The sequence below is a fragment of the Carcharodon carcharias genome, chromosome 5 (genome assembly GCF_017639515.1).
Source record: "Carcharodon carcharias isolate sCarCar2 chromosome 5, sCarCar2.pri, whole genome shotgun sequence".
NCBI classification, from domain to species: Eukaryota; Metazoa; Chordata; class Chondrichthyes; order Lamniformes; family Lamnidae; genus Carcharodon; species Carcharodon carcharias.
Window position 1 is genome coordinate 127,358,996 of NC_054471.1, and position 22,503 is coordinate 127,381,498.

The 22,503-nt window shown below is 45.2% G+C and overlaps 1 protein-coding gene across 1 annotated transcript in view; it reads left to right on the forward strand.

Moving 5' to 3' along the window:
* LOC121277758 (histone H1-like) overlaps window positions 1-22,503 on the forward strand; it is a 145,240-nt gene that overhangs the window by 11,037 nt on the left and 111,700 nt on the right. The window contains exons 5-6 of the mRNA XM_041187397.1: window positions 14,512-14,523; window positions 22,368-22,412. Coding sequence (XP_041043331.1) covers window positions 14,512-14,523; window positions 22,368-22,412 — 57 coding nt within the window. The remainder of the gene's footprint in view (window positions 1-14,511; window positions 14,524-22,367; window positions 22,413-22,503) is intronic.

Below are 22,503 nucleotides of genomic sequence, written 5' to 3' on the forward strand. Positions count from 1 at the left end.
GCTCTCATCACCCACCCCCCACACACTCCTATGGCTCATTAATGTCAACCTATGCCAACCCGTAACTCCATCCACTTGTCCCCATGGCCTTTCATACACTCCATGCAAACCTAATCCCCCAAACCCGCCGTCCATGGCACCTCATACCCTCCATGTCAACTTATGGGACTCTACCCACACCCATGACTCTTTATAGCCCTGTATGCCAACTTAGTGCCAATGCATGCCAACCCATGCCCCCCATTCCACAATCCTTTGCCCTTTTACCCGCCATGGTAACTCACCCAGTATCAACCATTGGCAGACCTCAGGGCCCATGCTGAGTGTAAATAAAGTTTGAAATGTGCACTGATAAATACACAATTAATTAAAAAAACACTCTTATTGATACAAACCCATTCGCTATTTTTAAAAACCTCCTTCCACATAATAACAACAAGCACTTGTATTTATAGTCCCATTTCAAAGACCTTGGGAGCACTTGGAGCTGTCAGTCAAACTGTGATACTATGATAATGATATGTTATGAAATCAGTCATGCAGCACTAATCCTACATTGAAAGCCCTGAGGCTTATATCAACAGACAGAATGATATGGCAAGCATTGATTTTTTTTAAACGCTTCTGACAATTTTTCAAATATTTAAATGGAAGGAGATTTAAGTGCCTTGACAGCTTGACAGCCCCCTTGACAGCTTCCTACAGTTTCCTACAGTTTCCTTGCCAGCTCCCTTGACATCCCCCTTGATGGCTCCTTTGACAACTCCCTTGACAATTCCACTGAAAGCTCCCCTGACAGCCCCCTTGACAGTTCCAGTGAGTTTTTTTTCCACACATTCATGTCTAATTTTAACAATCTCAATGGGGTCTTAACCTCTCCCAAAGGACACTTTACCTCTCCTGAAGGGCATCTCATCTCTCCCAAAGATATGCCATGACCTATCCTCTCCAAAAGGGTACCTAGTCTCCAAAGAATTCCGCTAACTTTAGATCTTCTCCTGATAAGTCTAAAGTGCACAAATTGTCTTTTGGACATTCTAGTAGCAAAAATTGGACCTGAGTGAAGTCAGCTTCACTTTAATACATGCAGCTACCTCTGAGAACCATGCATGTGCAAAGTGAAACACGCCCCATTCCCACCAGCAAAAGAGTAGGGGCCGGATTTAGGGTTGTTACATCCAGCTTTGGGTCTCTAGTGCTATTTTGGATCTTCTCCATCTGAGTGAAAATTCAGGACCAAGCTTTGCAACTTTAAACAGTGTAAGTGCTGTTTTACTCAAAAAAATTCCATATACTTGCTTTATTCCTTTGATTTGTTTTCTCCCTGAAACCAGCTAGATTGTGTTGTTTCTAAATCCTCAGTGGTGGCCATCGAGAAAGAGCAGAAAAGTGGAATTACTTGAATGGCTGTACTAAAGAGTCTGCACGTGCTTGAGGAGCTAAATAACTTATTTTTGCTGTATCATGCTAAATTCTAACCTTCTATATTCCAGTGAATATCTGCTAAAGATGAAGGGGAAGTGGGGAATGGAGAAGGGTTTAAAGATGCAATTGGCAGAAAAGAAAAGGAGCCTTGAGTCACCCTTGCCCTCTGGGGGTGGTATAGAATGATGGGCAGTTTTGGCAAAGGAGATGAAGTCTGGTAAAACTTGAAATGATTGAACCAGATCTAACAAAGGATAGCTAAGCCAATTGCGTACTGCGTACTTTCAAGTAAGTGGGATGAATGCAAAATTGGGGTTGAAAGATGGTAGTAACAGGTAGATGGTGTGGAATAAAAATAAGTGGTCAGAGGTGCCCTTTTTGTTATTGGTATTGTTTGGTGGCACTTGCAAATGATAAACCATAGTACACATCATGCCACTAAAATCCCAAAGGTAAGCTTCAACCAGCTTAGAATGAAGATGGATATGCAAACGAAACAGTGGGTGGAATTGTCCCAGATTTGCACTAATTGGGGTAGCGGGTGGGAAAAATGACGTTGTGCCCATTGGCTGCAATGGCAGCCTCTCATGCCGTATTGGCCCAAACCTGCCAAATTAATTATGCAATCCCGGGAACACGCCGTTTCGATGGCGGGTGGACTCTCATTTGCCCGCCACACCATCATCTTGCCACTTCATCACTCTGGGCACCATATTTAAAGTGCAGCCACGTGTGCACCTCTCAGTGCTTCCAGCCCAGGACTGCTGCATGGAAGACATAGTCCCGAAAGGCATAAAAACTGCAGCCCCCATGTTCAATGGCACATCCCTCGAGCGCCTTTTGGATGTGGTGGAGGCCCGCCAGGAGGTCTTCTACCTTCGCTCTGGCTGCAGGATGGTCAGCAACCTCAGTAATCTGGCTTGGGAGGCGGTGGCAGTGATGGTCAGTGCCAACACCTTGCAAAAGACTACAGCCACCCAATGCCGCAAGAGGATGAGTGATCTCCTTCGTTCTGCCAGGTTAAGTCACTCTTCTCATCACTTTCAACTCACACACTCACAAACCCATCACACATCCATAGGGTCCTTACTCACTGCCAGTTCAAGGGACATCACCAGTCACTCTCTCACACACATCTTCGTTGTCCTCATCCCATTCATGACAGGCATACTTATCATCTGGCCTGGCTGGCATCCTACTTACACTTTCTCCATCTCTATTCATGCAGGACAAGCTGGCACACAACAACCAGGAGTGGTCGCAGGCTGGTGGAGGAATGCCTGAACCAAAGGTCCTCATAGACTTTGAAAATAGAGCCATCCAGCTGGCCGGCGAGGATCTGGACCATCCTTGTGCTGACGGTGAGGTCGGAGGTGCTCTACAAAGTGAGGATCCAGCAATGCAACATCTATCAGACAATCATGCTGTGAGTGATGTATCCTGTTTCACAGGCCATTGCTATGCACTAATTATCTCCCCTTGCTTTCGCAGGTATATCTTCCAAATAGCCAACAGAGTCCATGACCCAGGGCATTCAATCAAGCCCCGGAGAACCTCTGAAGAGTAATCCGAACGCACCCTCCTTGAAATCTCATCAATAATTCACCCATACCTTCCATCAGCAAAGAGACGCACACCTCGGTGGAACCTAGCTTTACAGTAGCCTCAGGATCACAATTTGGTGAGCACACTGCATTTTATGATCCACAGTAGGTTGCGGCAGGGACTTCCCAGGTGTCTGGCACTCAGAGGACTGCTGGAGGCCAGAAATTTAGAGTCTGAGTCAGATGACCAGATGACGAGCCTCTAGACTGGATCATGTCTCAGTTACTGGAGCTGCAATGACAAGCTTGGGAATATCAGAAGGAATGTCCGCTGCAATCTTCAGATTGCAAAGCACGATGGAGGAGTCCATCCGCCTTCAGGCTGAGGTGATAGTGCCAGCATGCCAACGCACCAGGGTCAATACTGGTAGGATGCTGTCTGCCATGGAGAATTTGGTCCAGGACATTGTTCCTGCACTGCTTCACAGAATGAACTCCATCGTTGTGTACGCAAGAGGTGTGCGGGGCAGCTGGATCTCACTCCAGTTTCTCCTTCTCCTCAAGGAGTCAGCCAGGGGCCCATTGGACATCCATAGGGAGGAGGATTAGCAGGTGCACACCCCGGGTCTCAACAATCCCCTGGATGCTCATCAAGATCATCATGGACAGGACATAGCAGTCAGCAGGCTGCCTCCATCTCTGCTGTAGATGTCCGGGGAGCAGGGTTAGGAATATTAAGAAGATGTTGATGCACAGCCTTGGCACAGGTAGTAACCACTTGTACATAATGTTCACTATTTTCAATAAACTCTCAACAATGTCTCCCTGCCTATGGCTCTTTGTTCTGATGAGCAGTGATCGTATCACTCAGATGTGAAACCTTTCTGCACAAGATAAAGGCAGGTGTCTCAGTCCATGGCCCTTCCCCTGTGTTCTTTGCAGCCTTCAGACCAAAGTGATGGTCTGACCTCACACTGTCTGGGCACATTATTGAAGCCTGCACCTCGACCGTGCTTCTCATTACTGACAGAATGTTGTGGGCAGGCGTCACCGAATTCTGTTGTTCTCTCTGTGTGCTCTCAGCAACTTTAAGGTGGGGCCAGCCTCCATATTTTCAGCAGTGACCAGTGACGCTGTGCTCCTGAAGGGCTCAGGTGCTGAAGACGGACAAAGGATCAGGTGCTTTTAAAGTTTCACGGCTGTGTCTTCATGATATGACCCTGATCACAGAGCGCAAGTGAGCTACCCTCAACCAGACAGGTGTCAAATATTCTCAGAGGCTGTGTGAAGATCTGTGGAGTGTCCTCACTGTATGTTGTCATCATCCTCCTGCAATCAAGCGACTATTAGGGCCTCCAATGTATCTACATGACAGGAGCATGATCGCAGAGTGTATTCGCACTGCCAGAAGCTATAAAGGAGTCAGTCGTTCACAGATGCAATGTCAGAATCTATGGGTTCTCTTCACTGCATGTCATCATCATTCTCAACAAATCTAGCAGCTATGAGGGCCTCTTGAGCATGCCTGCCTCATCTGGCCAGTGGGAGAACCTTATTGCCATCATCATCATCTTTGAGGATCTTTTCACCTTCATTCAAGTCGACGTCCTCCTCATCGGAGGAGACCTCCAGCTCCTGTATCTCCTCCTCAGCCAGCTCCTCTCTCCATTGCAGTGCCAGGTTATAAAGGGCACAGCAGGTGATGATGATGCAAGACACGCTCTGTGGACTGTATTGCAGGGCTCTGCCAGACCAGTCCAGGCACCAGAACCTCATTTCCAGCATCCTGATGGTTTTCTCAACTAGGTTGTGAGCTGCAGCATGAGCCTCATTATACCTTCGCTCTGCTGCAGTCTGAGGCTGCTGCACAGGTGTCATCAGCCACATCCTCTGCAGGTAGCAATTGTACCTGAGAAGCCATCCTTGCAGCTTCTGTGGACCCTGGAAGACTTCAGGGATTTGTGACCGACTGAGAATGTAGGAGTCATGGACACTTCATGGAAATTCTGTGCAGATCTGCAGGATGCATTTGCGGTGTTGCACACCAGCTGCACATTCAGTGAATGGAAGCCCTTGCGGTTGTGGACTATTTGTTGTGATAGAGGTCTGAGCACCACATGAGTGCAGTTGATGGCACCCTGCACCTTTGGGAATCTCGAGATCTGGGTGAATCCAATCGCTCTTTCATTCTGGCTCTGCTGGTTCAGGCAAAATGCACAAAATTGTGTGCCCTCGTGGAGAAGGCATCCCTGACCTCGTGGATGCATTTGTGGGTAGAGACTTGTGATATCGCACAGAGGTCACCTGTAGAGCCTTGAAAGGAGCCACTGGCATAACAATTGAGCGATGTGGTCACTTTCAGAACCACTGGCAGTGGGTGCCTTCTTGAGGGCAAAATATTGCAGTAGCTGGCAGGTGTGACTGACCAGTTCCCTAGACATGCACTGTCTTCAGCAAGACTGGTTCTCAGTCATCTGTAGGAATGAAAGGTGGCGTCTATAGATCCTGGGTCTAGCTAACGAGCGATGGCTCACCATGGCTCTTCAATGGCGTGTGCAGGAACCCCAACTACCCCTTCTTCCTGATGGTGCTGTTCCTCCCTCTGCGTAGTCAGGTGCCTCCATCGCTTTCTTCTTCATTGTCTTCACTCTCTGTACGCCATGAGGCATAGAGCTAGGTCACCAAGCTCCATGCTCCTAATGTATTCCTCCTGCAGGATATAAGAGAGAGACGCATGGGTTAGCACAGGTGTACTAAGAACCTCACTCGGTTAAGTCTAAAGGCTGCTTAACGCATCCCAGAGAGTGCTGGCCACCACTTGGATGGCTAGAGTTTAGTGCGCTGCATGGTTGCCTGAAACCCCACCCACTTCCGCCCCACTCAACCTGACCAGTTGGCGGCAGCTTTGCCCACTGGACTGCATGCTGTGCTCTCAGCTCAGGTGCAGGCATTCTCCTAACCCACACTGCAAGGCTGCGCTGTTAGCTTGAACCATGGGGTTGACTTTTCCAAACCGTGATGATGTCATTGCAAGGGGCTGTGTGCATCTCCACCAGTGACTGCTCCATGGTCAGTTTTTGCAAGAAGGTTGTACAACATATGCAGTCATCCAACTGTTCTGCAGGCAGCTAAAACTCTCATTAGCTTGCGGTCTGTGCCTGAGTGGTAAAAAGCTCTTGAGCACTTGGTGTCACTTTCATGCCTCTGCATTGCTTGAGTGGGCAGAGAGGCGCAACTCCGTGTATGTCAATGTGGTTGCATCTGAACTGTCTCAGCTGCAGAGAAATCATCACTTTATACAAGGTGTCCCTAATGCGTGGCCGCTTCCATCCCCCCAAACCCTGCACTTACTTGTGCATTACCTTCAACCACAGGGCAGCCCTTGACCGCCCCCCCCCCACCACCCCCCATGCACCTCAAGTGCAGGATAGCCCTTGGCCCCCCCTCCCCACAAGTCACCTCAACTGCAGTGCAGCCCTTGCCCTCCCCAACCCCAAAGCTGCCTCAACCTTGACTCCAACAGGCGACCCTCGCGAGCATTGCACGTTACTGTGCGTTCAACTCCGGGTTCCCCTCAAAGTGCAGCCCGCCAAGTGCACACTTCATATATATGCTGTTTTGAAACACGTTGGCATGGGGTGGATAATCCAGCAGGGGCCGGAGGGGGTTCGGGTTGTGGGGGGGGGGGGGCGGCGGTGTGTGGTGGAGATTACAGCAGGTAGGCCTTATAATAATATGCAGATGTATTACTTTGAGGTTCCAGGCATCTGATGGCAGGAAATGCAGCCTGAGCAGACAATCGCAAACTGGGGCAGGATTTTTCAGTTGGCATGCGGGGGTGACTCCGACACATAAAATGATGCGCAATGATGTCAAGCGTGCGTTCTGACGTCATCACGCAGTCCCGCGATATTTCGTTCGGCAGGTGCCGCCAGAGTCGGCTGTGCGCCTGCCAATATGCAAATGGCCTATTAAAGGAGTAATTAATGTAATTGTTTAAGCTGCTAGTCCAACCATAAGATTGGCGGGCAGGCGTAAAGGGCAAGCGGCTTTCACATTTTTTAGGAAACTTCAACCATGAGCCGGTTGAGGTTTCCTAAAGCTTTTATTAAATAATTTTTCCGCAAAATCAAAACATGTCCCATCTCATGTGACAACATGAGGGGACATGTTTATTTGAATTTTACATCCATTTATTTAATTATTAGAATAGCCCTTCAATCTCCCTGAGGCAGCTCTGTGCCTCAAGGAGATTGAAGCGCCCCTTTGTGCGCATCCGCAAAAGAGTGCTGGCCCCGACTCTCCCTCCTGCCCCCACCCACACAGGTAGCGCTGAGCTCTACGGCTTGCGTCTCATGCCGGGCGGGCCTTAACTGGCCCGCCCGTGTAAAATAGCGGCGCGGAGCCGATCGCGAGTGGTGGTCAGCTCCGCAACTGCCCCCAGCCACTCCTGCCAAGTCCGCCCGCCAACTGAAAAATTCAGGTGTTTCATGACATCGCGAAACCGATTTTTGGCCTTCCCGCCATATTGTCCGCTCATGCTGCCGAACATGCTTGTTGCCAGCGGGCACGGAAAATTCCGCCCAATGTTTTGTTGCATTGGTGTAAAAATTAAACTCATAATTGTTATGTTTTCTGACCAGACTTTATCACTACATTGCATATTTGCAGCTATAGTAATCAATATGAAAAAAAAGCTTTACAGTGGATTTTAAGATATATTGTTCCTGAAACATCACTGCTTAAATTGACAGTTTAACACAGATATCTATTTATCTCTCTGTTATCAAGTTTAAGATACTTCAAGCTATTTTAAAAAAAACTATAAAAACCCACAGGCAGGAACTAACTAATGATGCTGAAAGTCATTTGCCAGATATTGACATCATGCCACTTGTGGTTAACCCTAAATATTAAGTCGCTTGGAGCATGCCCGTATGATGCTTTGCTTCATTTAGCTTGTAATGTTACTCAAAGATGATTGACATGATCTGCTGCTTAAAATGACAAGACATTCATTCAGAAGATCCTCGGTATGTCAGTATTCTAAAATTTGTAGACAATTTCTTTCCATATTCAAGCAGTTCTTCAAAATATTGAACAGGTTGCTCTGCCTTCCTCCTTGATGCATTATTGACTTTGTTACGGCTTGGTTTATGGCTTCATCAAGGGAACTTGTTTAGTGAACTAATCCATATAGAATCATTCTTTTGTAAAATCAACTCACGTCACAGAGGAGTTAGAGGTTCTTGTAAATAATTAGGACAAGTTATTGTGAATTACCTTATATTTCATTCTTTGTGAAATCCATGCCCTGGTTGTGATGGTCTAATGAAGACACGTCCGTTACAATTTATACACATTACTTCCAAAAGAAGTCATTGTTATGAAACGCAAATCATTTGATCTCAAACGGAGAAAAATAAGGAAGCATCGGTAGATTCAGTAACTTTATTAAAGGTTTAAAGATTATCCTTGATCTCCAGTAATCTTACATAACATTAATGTTTAAATAAAAGAATTAGTCTGATTAAGCTAATGTTAGCAATATTTTTTTCATTTATTGCAGCGTTATTTTAGCTCTAATTCTATTTTTGGCATAATTATAAGAAGCTTGAATATTAAAACGTCCACCGGGCCCACACTGATTCTTTTAAAGCGCTCGTGAATGAGTCACAACTCACAAATCAGTATTTCAACTTGCATCTGCTGTCAGCAAGAATGTCTGCTGCTGGTGGGCTCTCATGAAATAAGAATAAGCAATGTTCCATGCAATACTTTTACAGAATTACACTAGTGTATTCTGGAAATTGGAGTTCACTGTCAGGTTGTGTCATTGCTCACAAATAACACGTACAGTACTTGCATATTATCTGAGGATTAGATGGCCCCCTGATGGGAGTAAGTACATGTAGCAATTACACTTCAATAGTTTATCTTGTTTTGCATTGTTATTCTTTCACAGAGTTGATCTTGTTCACGAAATCTACCTCCTACTCCCATTCCATAAATTACAAGTTATTTTCCTGGTCACCATGTTAGCCATTATTAGCAGTTCTCTCTCTTCAGGTGTTGTTCTTCTTGCCTTTGAATCTGTCGTAATCACCCCTCTTCTCAAAAAAGCAACCCATGACCCTATTGGTCTTGCAAACTGCCATGCATCTCCAACCACCCTTTTCTCTCCAAAGTCCTTGAATGTGTTTTTGCCTGCCAATTCTGTGCTCAATTTTTCCCAGAACTCCATTTTTGAATCCCTTCAATCAGATTTCCACCTTTGCCATAGTACTGAAACATTTCTCCACATTGCTCCCATCTCAGCCCTTCTGCTACTGAAACCCTTATTCATGCCCTTGTTACCTCTAGACTTGACTATTCCAATGCATCTTGGCTATTCGCCCACATTCTACCCTCTGCAAACTAGAGATCATCCAAAACTCTGCTGCCCCTGTCCTAACTCACACCAGGGGCTGGATTTAACGCTCCCCTGCCGATAGATTTGAAGGCGAGGAGGCACGTTAAATCCAGCGGATGGCCTGACAACCGCATACCTGCACACTCCTACCCCAATGCCATTATATTAGTGGCGGGATGGTGTTGGGTGGCTCGCCCGCCAGTGAGCCAATGGAGGTCCTTAAGTCGGTAATTAATGCCCACTTAAGGACCTCATCCCCTCGCCACTTACATTTAACTGGTGGCAGGGGAGGCTCACGCCAAATGGCGAGCCCGGCAGGTTTCCCTGCACAGGCTGGCGTGGACTGGGGAATCCTTTTCTTAACTGGCCGCTGGACCATTTGGAGGGCCTCCCAATCTGCAATCCCACCCACCAAAAGTACACCCTTCCCCCCCATGGTCTCTCAAGTCGCGGTGCCCAACGCCTTCACTGCTGCCCCTTGCTGACACCTAAATATTTCCAAAGTTCTGATCCATTGCAGCTCACCTCCTTATTGCCCGATCGCAGTATTGGCCGTGGCCACTGCTCCTGCTGGCGCTACCAGTACATCGAGAGCTGCAAGCCCCTGATGGGTCAGTAGCTCTCTGAAGTGAATCTTCCTGTCCCCGAAAGGTGGAAATCCCATTCCTAGCCTATTAATGGCCAATTTGGAAATTAAATGGCTATTTTTCCCTGGCTGGATCATTTCCCCCGCTTTTTAGCCAGGGTTGGGGGGAGAGGGTACAGGGACCATGGCAGTCCGCATAATTCAACTCCAGTACCCATTCACTTGTCACCCGCATTCTCGCCGGCTTACATTAGCTCCTGATAAAGCAACGTTTTGATTTTAGAATTCTTTTGCTTGCAAATTCCTCTATGGCCGCGCCCCTCGCTATCTTTGCCATTTTTCCAGCTCCACCTATTTCTGCTCATCTAATTCTGGCCTCTTAAACATCATCAATTTTACTCCACTAGTGGTGGCTGTACTTTCATTTGCCTAGGAAGTCTCTCCTGAAGATTTGTGGATAGAGCTTAGGAATAAAAAAGAGGCAGCCACATTGTCAGGTGTTTATTATAGACCCCCAGATAGTCAGTGGGAAATTGAGGAGCAAATATATGCACAAGTTGCAGAGGTGTGTAAAAACAATAACAAAAGGTTAATTATATTAGGTGATTTCAACTTTCCCAACATTAATTGGGATAAACATAGTGGTAAGGGCTTGGATGGAGTGGATTTCTTGAAATGTGTAAAGGAGAACTTTTCAGGTCAATATGTAGAGGATCCAACAAGGGACGGTGCAGTGCTGGACCTAATTATGGAGAATGAAGCCAGACAAGTGGCCAAGGTGGTGGTGGGGGAGCATTTTAGTGATAGTGACCACAACATGGTACAGTTTAAGTTTGTTATGGACAAAGAAATATACAAGTTGCAAAAAAATGTTTTGGATTAGGGGAGAGTGGATTTTAGTAAAATAAGGCAGGATCTGACCAAGGTAGACTGGGAACAGCTATTTGTGGGGAAATCTACAGAGGAGCAGTGGGAGGGCGTTCAAAAAGGAAATGGGGAGGGTACAGGCTCAACATGTTCCCTCTAGGGTGATAGGAAGGAGTAACAAGCCCAGAGAACCAAGGATGACCAAAGATATTCAGGATATGATGAAAAAGCAAAGAGAAACTTTTAGAAGTTACAAGGAAAGCAAATCAGCAGAGGCATTGGTGGAGTACAGAAAGTGCAAGGTGGAGCTTAAGAAAGCAATTAAGAGAGCAAAGAGGGGATATGAGAAAGGTCTGGCTGGTAAAAGTTGGGAAAATCCCAAGATATTCTATAAGTATATCAATGGGAAGAGGATAACCAAAGAAAGAGTAGGGCCCATAAGGGACCAAGGGGGCAATCTATGGGTGGAGCCAGAAGACATTGCTAGAGTGATGAACAAATACTTCACATCTGCCTTTTCCCAAGAGAATGAGGATGAAGGTATCGAACTCGGAAAGAGAGACTGTGAGGTTCTTAAGCAAATTGACATAGTGAGTGACAAGGTATTGGAGGTGTTGGCAGGCTTAAAAGTGGACAAATCTCCAGGTCCGGATGATTTGTGTCCCAGACCGCTGAGGGAGGCAAGGGAGAAGATTGCAGGGGCTCTGACCAAAATTTTTAATTCCTCTCTGGCCATGGGGGAGGTGCCAGAGGACTGGAGAACAGCTTATGTGGTTCCGCCATTTAAGGAGAGTAGTAGAGATAAGCCAGGGAACTACAGGCCAGTGAGTCTCATGTTAGTGGTAGGGAAATTATTGGAGAAAATTCTGAAGGAGAAAATCTATCTCCACTTAGATAGGCAAGGTTTGATCAGTGATAATCAGCATGGCTTTGTCAGAGGGAGGTCATGCCTAACAAAGTTGATTGAATTTTTTGAGGAGGTGACCAGGTGTGTAGATGAGGGTAGAGCAGTTAATGTAGTTTATATGGATTTCAGCAAAGCTTTTGACAAGGTCCCACATGGGACACTTATAAAGAAGGCAAAGGCACATGGGATACAGGGTAATTTGATAAGGTGGATTCAAAATTGGCTTAGTTGTAGGAGACAGAGGGTGATGACAGAAGGATGCTTTAGTGACCGGAAACCATTGTCCAGCGACGTACCACAGGGATCTGTGCTGGGTTTCTCTTTTATTTGTCATTTATATAAATGACATAGATGACGATGTGGGGGATAGGATTAGTAAGTTTGCAGATGACACAAGGATTGGCTGGGTGGTTAACAGTGAGGTTGAGTGTCTTGGGCTACAGGAAGATATAGATGGGATGGTCAAATGGGCAGATAAGTGGCAGATGGAATTTAACCCTGAAAAGTGTGAGGTGATACACTTTGGAAGGAGTAATTTGACAAGGAAGTATTCAATGAACGGCATGACACTAGGAAGTTCTGAGGAACAAAGGAACCGTGGAGTGTGTGTCCATAGATCTCTGAAGGCGGAGGGGCATGTCAGTGGGGTGGTGAAAAAGGCATATGGGACACCTGCCTTTATCAATCGTGGCATAGATTACAAAAGTTGGGAGGTCAAGTTGGAGTTGTATAGAATCTTGGTGAGGCCACAGCTGGAGTACTGTGTGCAGTTCTGGTCGCCACATTACAGAAACGATGTGATTACACTAAAGAGAGTGCAGAGGAGATTCACCAGAATGTTGCCTGGGATGAAACATTTAAGTTATGAAGGGAGGTTGGATAGACTTGGCTTCATTTTGTTGGAACAGAGAAGACTGAGGGGGAACCTAATCGAGGTGTACAAGATTATGAGCGGCATGGACAGGGTGGATAGGGAGCAGCTGTTCCCCTTAGTTAAAGGGTCAGTCACAAGGAGACATAAGCTCTGATGCGTGGACACTTTTTCTGGATTTTAAAATCTTTATTGATTGCTTTTAAATTCTTCAGCTCCCTGAGGCATCTCTCTGCCTTCAGCGAGGTTTCATTTAGCGCTCGCCTATGCCTGCGCTTACATCAGCGCCCGCCCTCCTCCTGCCCCGACCCCAGCAGTGCTGAGCATTTCAGTGTGTGTTTCAAGCTGTGCTGGCCAACCAATATAAAATCGCGGTTGGGGGCTGATCGTGGTCGGCAATCTGTTCCCTGGCCAATCCCGGATACGCCGATCGTACCCGCCCTAAAAATCCTGCCCGAGGAGAAGTATACACCATCTTTAGCTAACTAAGGCAATTCAAGGTACAATCAAATTGAAAGAAAAGGATTACAATACAATGAAGATTAGTGGTAGGTCAGAAGACTGGACAGATTTGGAAATCATCATAGAATGACTAAAAAATAATGAGGGAGAAATTAAAGTATGAGAGTAAACTAACTAGAAATATAAAAATAGGTAGTAAGAGTTTCAATAAGTATTTAAAAAGGAGAGTAACTAAAATGAGCTTAGAGGATAAGACTGGAAAAAGGCTGAAGTGTTGAACAGGTCTGTCTTCACTGTAGGAGACACAAAGGAAACCCAAGAATACTTGGGGCAGAATCTTCTATTCGGCGAGTGGGGGTCGGGGCCAGCTCACTGACATGTAAAATGATGTGGGGTGAAGTCGGGCGTGTGTCCAGATGTTACCCTGTGTCATTTAGATTTTCAGGTCGCCGGGTGTGCTGCCAAGCCGGATGCACACCCGCTGACCTGTCAACAGTCAATCAAGGCCATTAAAAAACTAATTGAAACCATTAATGGACCTTTCTAGCCTTAAGGTTGGCGGGCAGGCCAGGAGCCCTGGTGGGCTTCTGAAAAAGCATGAAACCTCCTCCACGGGCGGGATGAGGTTTCAAGAGTGATTAATAAATCTCAGAATATTTCAAAATAAAAGTTATGGACATGTCCCAACTCATATGACGATATCACATGATGGGACATGGCAGCAAAATTTTCTCTCATCTTTATTTGAAGTTTCAAATCTGAGCCGATCTCCCTGAGGCAGCACTTTGCCTCAAGGAAATCTGTGCACTCTTTAGTGTGCATGCGCGAAAGAGCACACTCCCAGCCCAGGAAATTCCCCCCCCCCCCCGCCCACACAGAGAGTGTATAGCGCCAGCACGTCACACTGGACAGGTCTTAATTGGCCCGCCCACATAAAATGGCAGCACACCCCCAATTGGGGGTGCTGATTGGAAACCTGCCCACCCACACATGCCCGCTCCTGCACATCCCCCCAATGGGGGGAGAATGTTGGCCTTGAAAATCACGAGATAAAACGGAGGGAGGAACTTAAAACAATCACAATCACTAGGAAAAGGAACTGGAAAACTGGTGGAGGTAAAGGCTGGCAAGTCCCCTGGACCTGATGGCTTTCATCCTGGAGCCTTAAAAGAAGTGGTTGCAGAGATGCATGGGAGGACATCTTCCAAATAAGAAAAACAACACACTGTCATTATTAATGCATATCACTCAAACATATAATAATATGTAATAATACTATGTAATAGAGATGTTTTCAATCACCTCTAATTGCTTCTGCTTTGTTTTGATTTGTTCCTTAATTGAACTAAATAGAAGAAATTTGTCAACCAACTATAACATTGATGACAGTATTCTGACTGACTACGCTTCTTTTTTTTGTGTTCATTCCTCTTAAAGCCAAACCAGGAAGTAAGTATGCCCAGTTGTGCTCTGCCTTCCATTGACATTATTACAGGAAGTTGTGTGTGCTGTGAACTGGTCACTGCTTTTATCTTGCTTTAATCTTTAGCTTGCTGGATGATGTAATGCAATGCTGATCTATTTCTAGAGTCATTGGCTGTTTCTATGCATGTTTACACATTTGGCAAAACTGGTTGTTAAAGTAACCAGCAGATTTTTTTGGTGACAAGAATTAGTCACTGACTGTTTGGGTTTTGAAATGCAATCATTCCTAAATGTCCTATCTGACTTGCCATAATCATATGACCTCTGCCATGGGGGAATGTCTGGGGGCAGCCATATTATAATCAGTTCAATTAAGGTGTCACACTAGAAAGACTAGTCTTTGAGCTTGTAACACTGATTATGACTTTAAGTGTATTATCAAGGGAGATTTCCTCTGTGTCCTATTTGTAGCAAAATTGTTTATGATTTTGCTGCAGGAAATGAATACAAAAACTCTTACCTACATTTAGGGAATATCTGAACTATAGGCCATTTGCAGATTTGTTGGCAAATACAGATACATACATCTATTGACAGAAAACTGATTCATGGCTCATGAACTTGATTCAATGTTTTGAAGAAGTGACTATGGTGGATAGTGGAATGTCTATCAATGTTATTTATATGGACTTCTAGAAGACATTTGATAAAGCCCCCCTTAAGCAAGTGTTAGTTAAAGTTGAAGGCCATGGAATTTAAGACAAATTATTGATCTAATCAGAAAATTAGCTGAGAGGCTGGAGACAGAGGGTAGGAATAATGAGCAGGTACTCTAATTGGCAGGATGTGACTAATGAGTCCTGCAAAGATCTGTGTTGGTACCTTAACTATTCACCATTTTCATTAATGGTTTAGATGATAGCTTAGAAAGCAATATATTCAAATTTGCCAATGACACAAAGGTAGGCAGCATTGTATGTGATGTAGCTGGATGCATAAAATTACAAAGAGATATTGGTAGATTAAGTGAATGGGCAAAATAGTGGCAAATAGATTTCAATGTAGACAAGTATGAGGCCATCTATGTTTGACCTAAAAAGGATGGAACAGGGTATTTTCTAAATGGTGAAAAGCTAGAAATAGTAGAGATCCAAAGAGGCTTGGGGGCCCAGGTATATAGATCATTACTATGTTGTTAACAGGTACAGAAAATAATCAAAAAGACTTAACACAGCTGGCTGCTATATCTAGAGGATGACAAACCATGTGCTAGCTTTACAAAGCCCTGACTAGACCACACCTGGATTACTGTGAGCAGAACTGGACACCACACCTTAGATAAGATATATTGTCATTGGAGGCAGTGCCAGCATTAAATTACTAAGACACTTACATGAACAATGGTTGTATTTCTTGGAATTTAGAATGTTAAGGATTGCATTGGTCGCAGTTTTCAGAATATCAATTGGGGAAAGATAGGGACAAATTATTTTTCTTGGTTGAGAAGTCTAAGACCAGGGTGCATAGTCTAAAAATGAGCACCAGACTTTTCTGGGGTGAACTAAGAAATCACTTCTACAAGCAAAGTATGGTCAAAGTTTGGAATGGTCTTCCACAAACAACAGTTGGTGCTAGACAGGTTAAACAGTAGGAATGGAGAAACAGTGGCAGGCATTTAAGGAAATACTCATAACACTCAGCAAAGGTATATTCTATTGAGAAACACTCTAGGGGCAGAATTTTTAGCTCGGTGTCTGGGTGTGCGCCTGACCCGCTCAAGCATAAAATAGCGCGTGATTATGTCAGTTGAGTGTCCCAAAGACATCCCACGCTCGCGCAATATTTTTGTTGGCAGGCACACTCAAAAGTTGGAAGCGCGCACACCGACAATTAAGAGGGCAAATAAACCCATTAAAGTTCCAGTTGTCTCCAATTTTTCGTGGTCTATCCAACTTTACGGTTGGCTGATGGGCAAATCTGCCAGGCAGACTTTGCATTTTTGAAGAAACCTCATCCAAGTGCGTGATGAAGTTTCCGTTATTAAATAATAAAAAATTTAAAATGTTTGGACAGAATTTTCATCCTCTATATGTTCAGGTGACTGATTCTGATGCATGGACATTTTTTCTGGATTTTAAAATCTTTATTGATTGCTTTTAAATTCTTCAGCTCCCTGAGGCAGCTCTCTGCCTTCAGAGAGGTTTCATTTAGCGCTCGCCTATGCCTGCGCTTACATCAGCGCTCGCCCTCCTCCTGCCCCGACCCCAGCAGTGCTGAGCATTTCAGTGTGTGTTTCAAGCTGTGCTGGCCAACCAGTATAAAATCGCGGTTGGGGGCTGATCGTGGTCGGCAATCTGTTCCCTGGCCAATCCCGGATATGCCGATCGTACCCGCCCTAAAAATCCTGCCCTAGGAGAAGTATGCACCATCTTTGGCTAACTAAGGCAATTAAAGGTACAATCAAATTGAAAGAAAAGGTTTACAATACAGTGAAGATTAGTGGTAGGTCAGAAGACTGGACAGATTTAGAAATCAGCATGGAATGACTAAAAAATAACGAGGGAGAAATTAAAGTATGAGAGTAAGCTAGCTAGAAATATAAAAACAGGTAGTAAGAGTTTTAATAAGTATTTAAAAAGGAGAGTAACTGAAATGAGCTTTGGTCCCTTAGAGGGTGAGATTGGAAAATGGCTGAAGTGTTGAACAGGTCTGTCTTCACTGTAGGAGACACAAAGGAAACCCAAGAATACTTGGGGCAGAATCTTCTATTCGGCGAGTTGGGGTCGGGGCCAGCTCACTGACATGTAAAATGATGTGGGGTGAAGTCGGGCCTGCGTCTAGATGTTACCCTGTGTCATTTAGATTTTCAGGTCGGCGGGCGCGCTGCCGAGCCGGACACTCACCCACCGACCTGTCAACAGTCAATCAAGGCCATTACAAAACTAATTGAAACCATTAATGGACCTGCCTTTCTAGCCTTAAGGTTGGCGGGCAGGCTGGGAGCCCTGGTGGGCTTCTGAAAAAGCATGAAGCCTCAGACATGGGTGGGATGAGGTTTCATGAGTGATTAATAAATCTCAGAATATTTCAAAATAAAAGTTATGGACATGTCCCAACTCATATGACGATGTCACATGAAGGGACATGGCAGCAAAATTTTTCTCTCATCTTTATTTGAAGTTTCAAGACTGAGCCGATCTCCCTGAGGCAGCACTTTGCCTCAGGGAGATTTGTGCACTCTTTAGTGTGCATGCGCAAAAGAGCATACACCCAGTTCAGGAAACCAACCCCCCCTCCCACCCCCCCGCGCCCACACAGGGAGCGTATAGCGCCAGGATGTCACGCTGGATGGGTCTTAATTGGCCCGTCCACATAAAATGGCGGCACGACCCCAACTGGGGGCGCTGATCGGAAACCCGCCCACCCACCCACGCCCACTCCCGCACATCCCCCCAGTGGGGGGAGAATGTTGGCCTTGAAAATCACAAGATAAAAGAGAGGGAGGAACTTAAAACAATCACAATCACTAGGAAAAGGAACTGGTAGAGGTAAAGGCTGGCAAGTCCCCTGGACCTGATGGCTTTCATCCTAGAGCCTTAAAAGAAGTGGTTGCAGAGATGCATAGATGCATGGGAGGTCATCTTCCAAAATTCCCTAGATTTTGGAAAGTTCCCAGCGGTTTGGAAAATTGCTAATGTAACACTTCTATTCAAGAAAGGAATGAGACAGAAAGCAGGAAACTGTAGGTCAGTTAGCCTAACCTCTGTCATAAGGAAAGTGCTAGAATCCATTATTAATGAGGTAATAGCAGGGCATTTAGAAATTCATGATACAACCAGGCAAGATCAACATTTCCAGTTCCTTTTCCTAGTAATTGTGATTGTTTTAAGTTCCTCCCTCCTTTTTATCTCTAAAGTGAAATCACATTTGACTAATTTATTAAAATTGTTTAAGAAAGTAACAAGCAATGTGGATAAAGGGGAACCTGTCAATGTGATGTACTTGGATTTCTAAAAGGCATTCTGCAAGGTGTCACATCAAAGGTTACTCCACAGAATAAGAGCTCATGGTGTAGAGGGTCACATATTGGGCCATAACTTCCAAGCTGCCCAGTGTTGGATTTGGGAAGGACCCCAAAGATGCACCGGGAATCCCTTTTGGAAGTTCCCAGGTAGGGGTTTGCACGGCGATTGCCGAGAAGTGCACACTTCCTCTGGACAATTGCACTGTGCTGCGAAGCATCTGATAATGTGGTTTAAATCGTAAACTTTGGATGGCTCTATTATGGTTGCTTCAATAGCTGCTGAGAAAAACTTAGAGGAATTAAAGCCTCTTCTAACTTATGGGTACCTATTATAAAGACCCAGACTGACCCCACAGGCCTCACCCAACACCCCTGACCTCCCCCGACCCACAGGTCTCCCATCACACCCCCAAAACCCCCAACCTCCGATCTCCCACCCACCAACCTCCAAACCCCCATACCCACTGACCTCTTATCCCTCACCTGCCACAATCCCACCTCCTGACATCGGACTCCCACCCACCCCCCCCCCCCCCAAAAGACCGCAGACACCCCCCACCCCTAGACATTGGTCTCCATCCCACTGCCCCCCCGCCCATCCCCTGGACCTCTGACGACTCCCCCGTACCTCTGACAACCCCCCCTCTCTTCCCGGACTCCCGAGCCCAGATCCCCGATCCCCCCCCCGGGACCCACTATCCTCCAGACCTTGGAGTCAAACCACTGCCCCCCAAGACCTCATTCACCCCTCCAAACCATGGACACCCCCATTCATCATCCCGGATTACACCCCACTCCGGACTATCCCCCACGGATTCCCCCTAACCCGCCAGATCTCGGACTCTGCCCCCCACCCACCACCCCCCACACCCGCCCCCCCCTATCCCCCAGACCTCCCAGAACACCTCTCTTCCCAGACCTCCAACCCCCTGATGGGCCCCTACCTCCCTCCTTCCCTAGGACAACCCCACACTTCCTCCCCCCGCTCCGGACCTCGGGACTTTGGATCCCTCCAAACCCCACCCCGGACCTCGTACTACTCCCCACCCCACTGAACTCCACCTCCGGACCACTGACCCGCTTCCCCCCACCCCCAGGAACCCCCTGCCCCAAATCTCCATGGATGCTGATCCCCCTCCACCAGACCTCCAACTGACCCCCACCACCCCAAAATCCTATCCACTTACCTTAGGCATTTACCTTTTCCTTGGCCTGTCAATTTCCCTGGCCTTTTAAACTACCTGCTTTACGGCAGCAAGTGCTGTAAAAAGGGGCATGACCTCCTTGAATCCACCGGAGCTACATTTTGTGGGGCCTACGAGGAGACTTTCAATGCAGGCTGCAAGCAGCTCTGGCAAACGGAAAGGTCGACGTAATTTTCAACACCAGATAAGTGTGTATTTAGTTCTTCTAATTCCTGCGGGCCAGCACTTTCTGGTGTTAACTGGAAGTTATGGCCAATTAGCCTGGATGGAGGATTGGTTAGCTAATAGGAAGCAGAGAGTAGGGATAAACGATTAATTTTCGAGTTGGCAAACTGATACTGTAGGAAAGCCACAGGGATCAGTGTGAACTCTCAACTATTTACAATCTACATCAGTGACTTGTATTTTAAATGAAACTATATTAATAATACAGAAGAAAGATATTATTTATCAAGAGTTAACAGCATTATAGAATGGTTTCTGGCCATCATTTATTCAAATATTCTGATATGTTGAACAAACAGTGGACCTATCTCAAAGTGATTGATGAACATGCTAATCTCATTGGATGAAAATAATAGAACAGCCTCTCAAATCACCATGCTGCTAAACTCTAATCTGTTCATCAGATATAAATATGGTTTCAGGGAAGAACTTCATTAATGTGCATCTGTCTTTCAGTAGAAAGCCTTGAACATAAATTATTTAAATATATTGATTTTTTTTTTCTAGCATTGTATGCAACATCTAAACTTATTATGTTTCAAGACTGTTTTTCTCGATTGAGTCATATATGAATTTCATAAAATTTAGGTTTCCCCATCGCATACCAGATAATCAGCTTTTGAAAAGTATCATCTCCCACCCCGAGCACAAATCAGTTGATACTAAGAATGACACAGCTGTAAAAGTAAATGAGCTCCTATCGTGAAATGTGTCCTTATGATCACCTTGATCCATTGCCATCTGTCGAATCCAATCCTTTTTTCTCAGAATCAGCAGTTTTCTGATGTCATTAAATAGGATGTTCTGCCAAATTAAGGAACTATCTGTGAAAGTGGCCACAGGCACTAGCAGAAGAGGAAAGAAAAGCAGAAAAGGCTGGTGATTATTAGTGAATGAGAACTCAGCTTCGAATGAGCAGGAACAGTCACAATCCTTTTTTTGATTGATATCGTAGTTGTTCTTAAGCTACATCTTTTCAGCACTGTTCATATGATTAAATATTCAAAGGTGGTTAGTTATACCTTGTTTAAATGTAGAGATTATTGGCATGTCCATAAAAATATAGCTGTTTTCAGCCTTCCCAGCTTTTATTCTTTCAAAATCATGGCTTTTCGCTAAACCATTTAGACATAATAATGGAAAACAGCAAGCTTATTTTTTAATCAATGTATCTGCATTAAATATGCAACATGGGGAGAATTTTCTCCCCGTCAGGTGGGCTGGTTGGGATTGGGCGCGGGCAGGTGCGCAGTCGATTGCCCGCCTGCATGCCGCCATTTTACATGGGTGGGCTAATTAAGGCACGCCCAGTGTGACATGCACCCAGAAGTGCTCAGTGCTACCTGTGTGGGTGTGGGGAGGAGGGAGATTAGGGGCCTCCCATGGAGCTGCCTCAGGGAGATTAATTTGATTATGAAAACGTGAAAAATAAGAATAAAAAAAATTATTCAGACAGGTCCCCTCATGTGACAGTGTCACATGAGCTGGGACATGTCAATGAATTTTAATTAAAAATTTTATTAAAGTTATAAACCCTTCATGAAACCTCCTCCTGCCCATGGATGAGGTTCCATGAAGAATTCGAAGGCCGCTTGGGCTCTTCGCCTGCCTATCAACCTTAAGGTTGGACAGGCAGCATTGTTAATAAGTTTGATTACTTTTTTAATGGCCTTAATAGGCCTTTGACAGCTCGGTCGGCGCGCAGCTGACTCCAGTGTGTGGCCACCGAACTGAAGATCGGAATTACGCACAGTGACGTTGGGACGCAAGCCCGTCATCGTGCTTCATTTTACACGTTGGCATGCAGGGCCCGCCCCAGCACGCCAACCAGAAGATTCTGCTCATGAGGCCTGATTGTAGTAGATTTGAAGAAATTAAAAACAAGGAAAAGGTTGGATAATTTAGTAGGTTACGAGATTACTATTTGGATCCACGTTTAAATCTAATTTTGAAGTATTGCAAAGGTGTCCTTTCTTTGTAGGATGCAAAAGCTCTATTCAAAATGAGTTTTGACATCCTCACCCCATTTTAATGGGTTTGTGTGAACAGCAAAGAGTCACCCATTTTAGCATCAAGTTGAAATTTCACTAAAATATTCAAAAATACTGATTTATGGATAAGACTTGTTAATATTGTTGTGTGCATGCCAGTTTTATTATTTAAATCAATATGAAATACCGACTGCATGTCTTCAGCAATTGTAGACAGCTCATGTGATGCTACATTAGTTTACACTGCGTTAGGCTTTGCATCATGTAGCATAATTATTCATAAACTTTTTGTGGTTTATTATGTTATAAGGTCTGTAGGCAGATGTTGAACAAAATATAATTCTTTGAGTAAATTATCATGTACATGTACACTGAAATAATTCCAAATGATCAAACAGTAACATTTTTATTGTTGTCAAACAGAGCTAAAAGTTGTAAAAGAGAAAAAGTCATCTCTTACACGACCAGGTAGGATAATTTGTCAAAGTGAAGAACTTGACCATACATGGGATTTGAAAATAATATTGTGCTCATCAAGTTGAAGAATGTCAATGCTGGG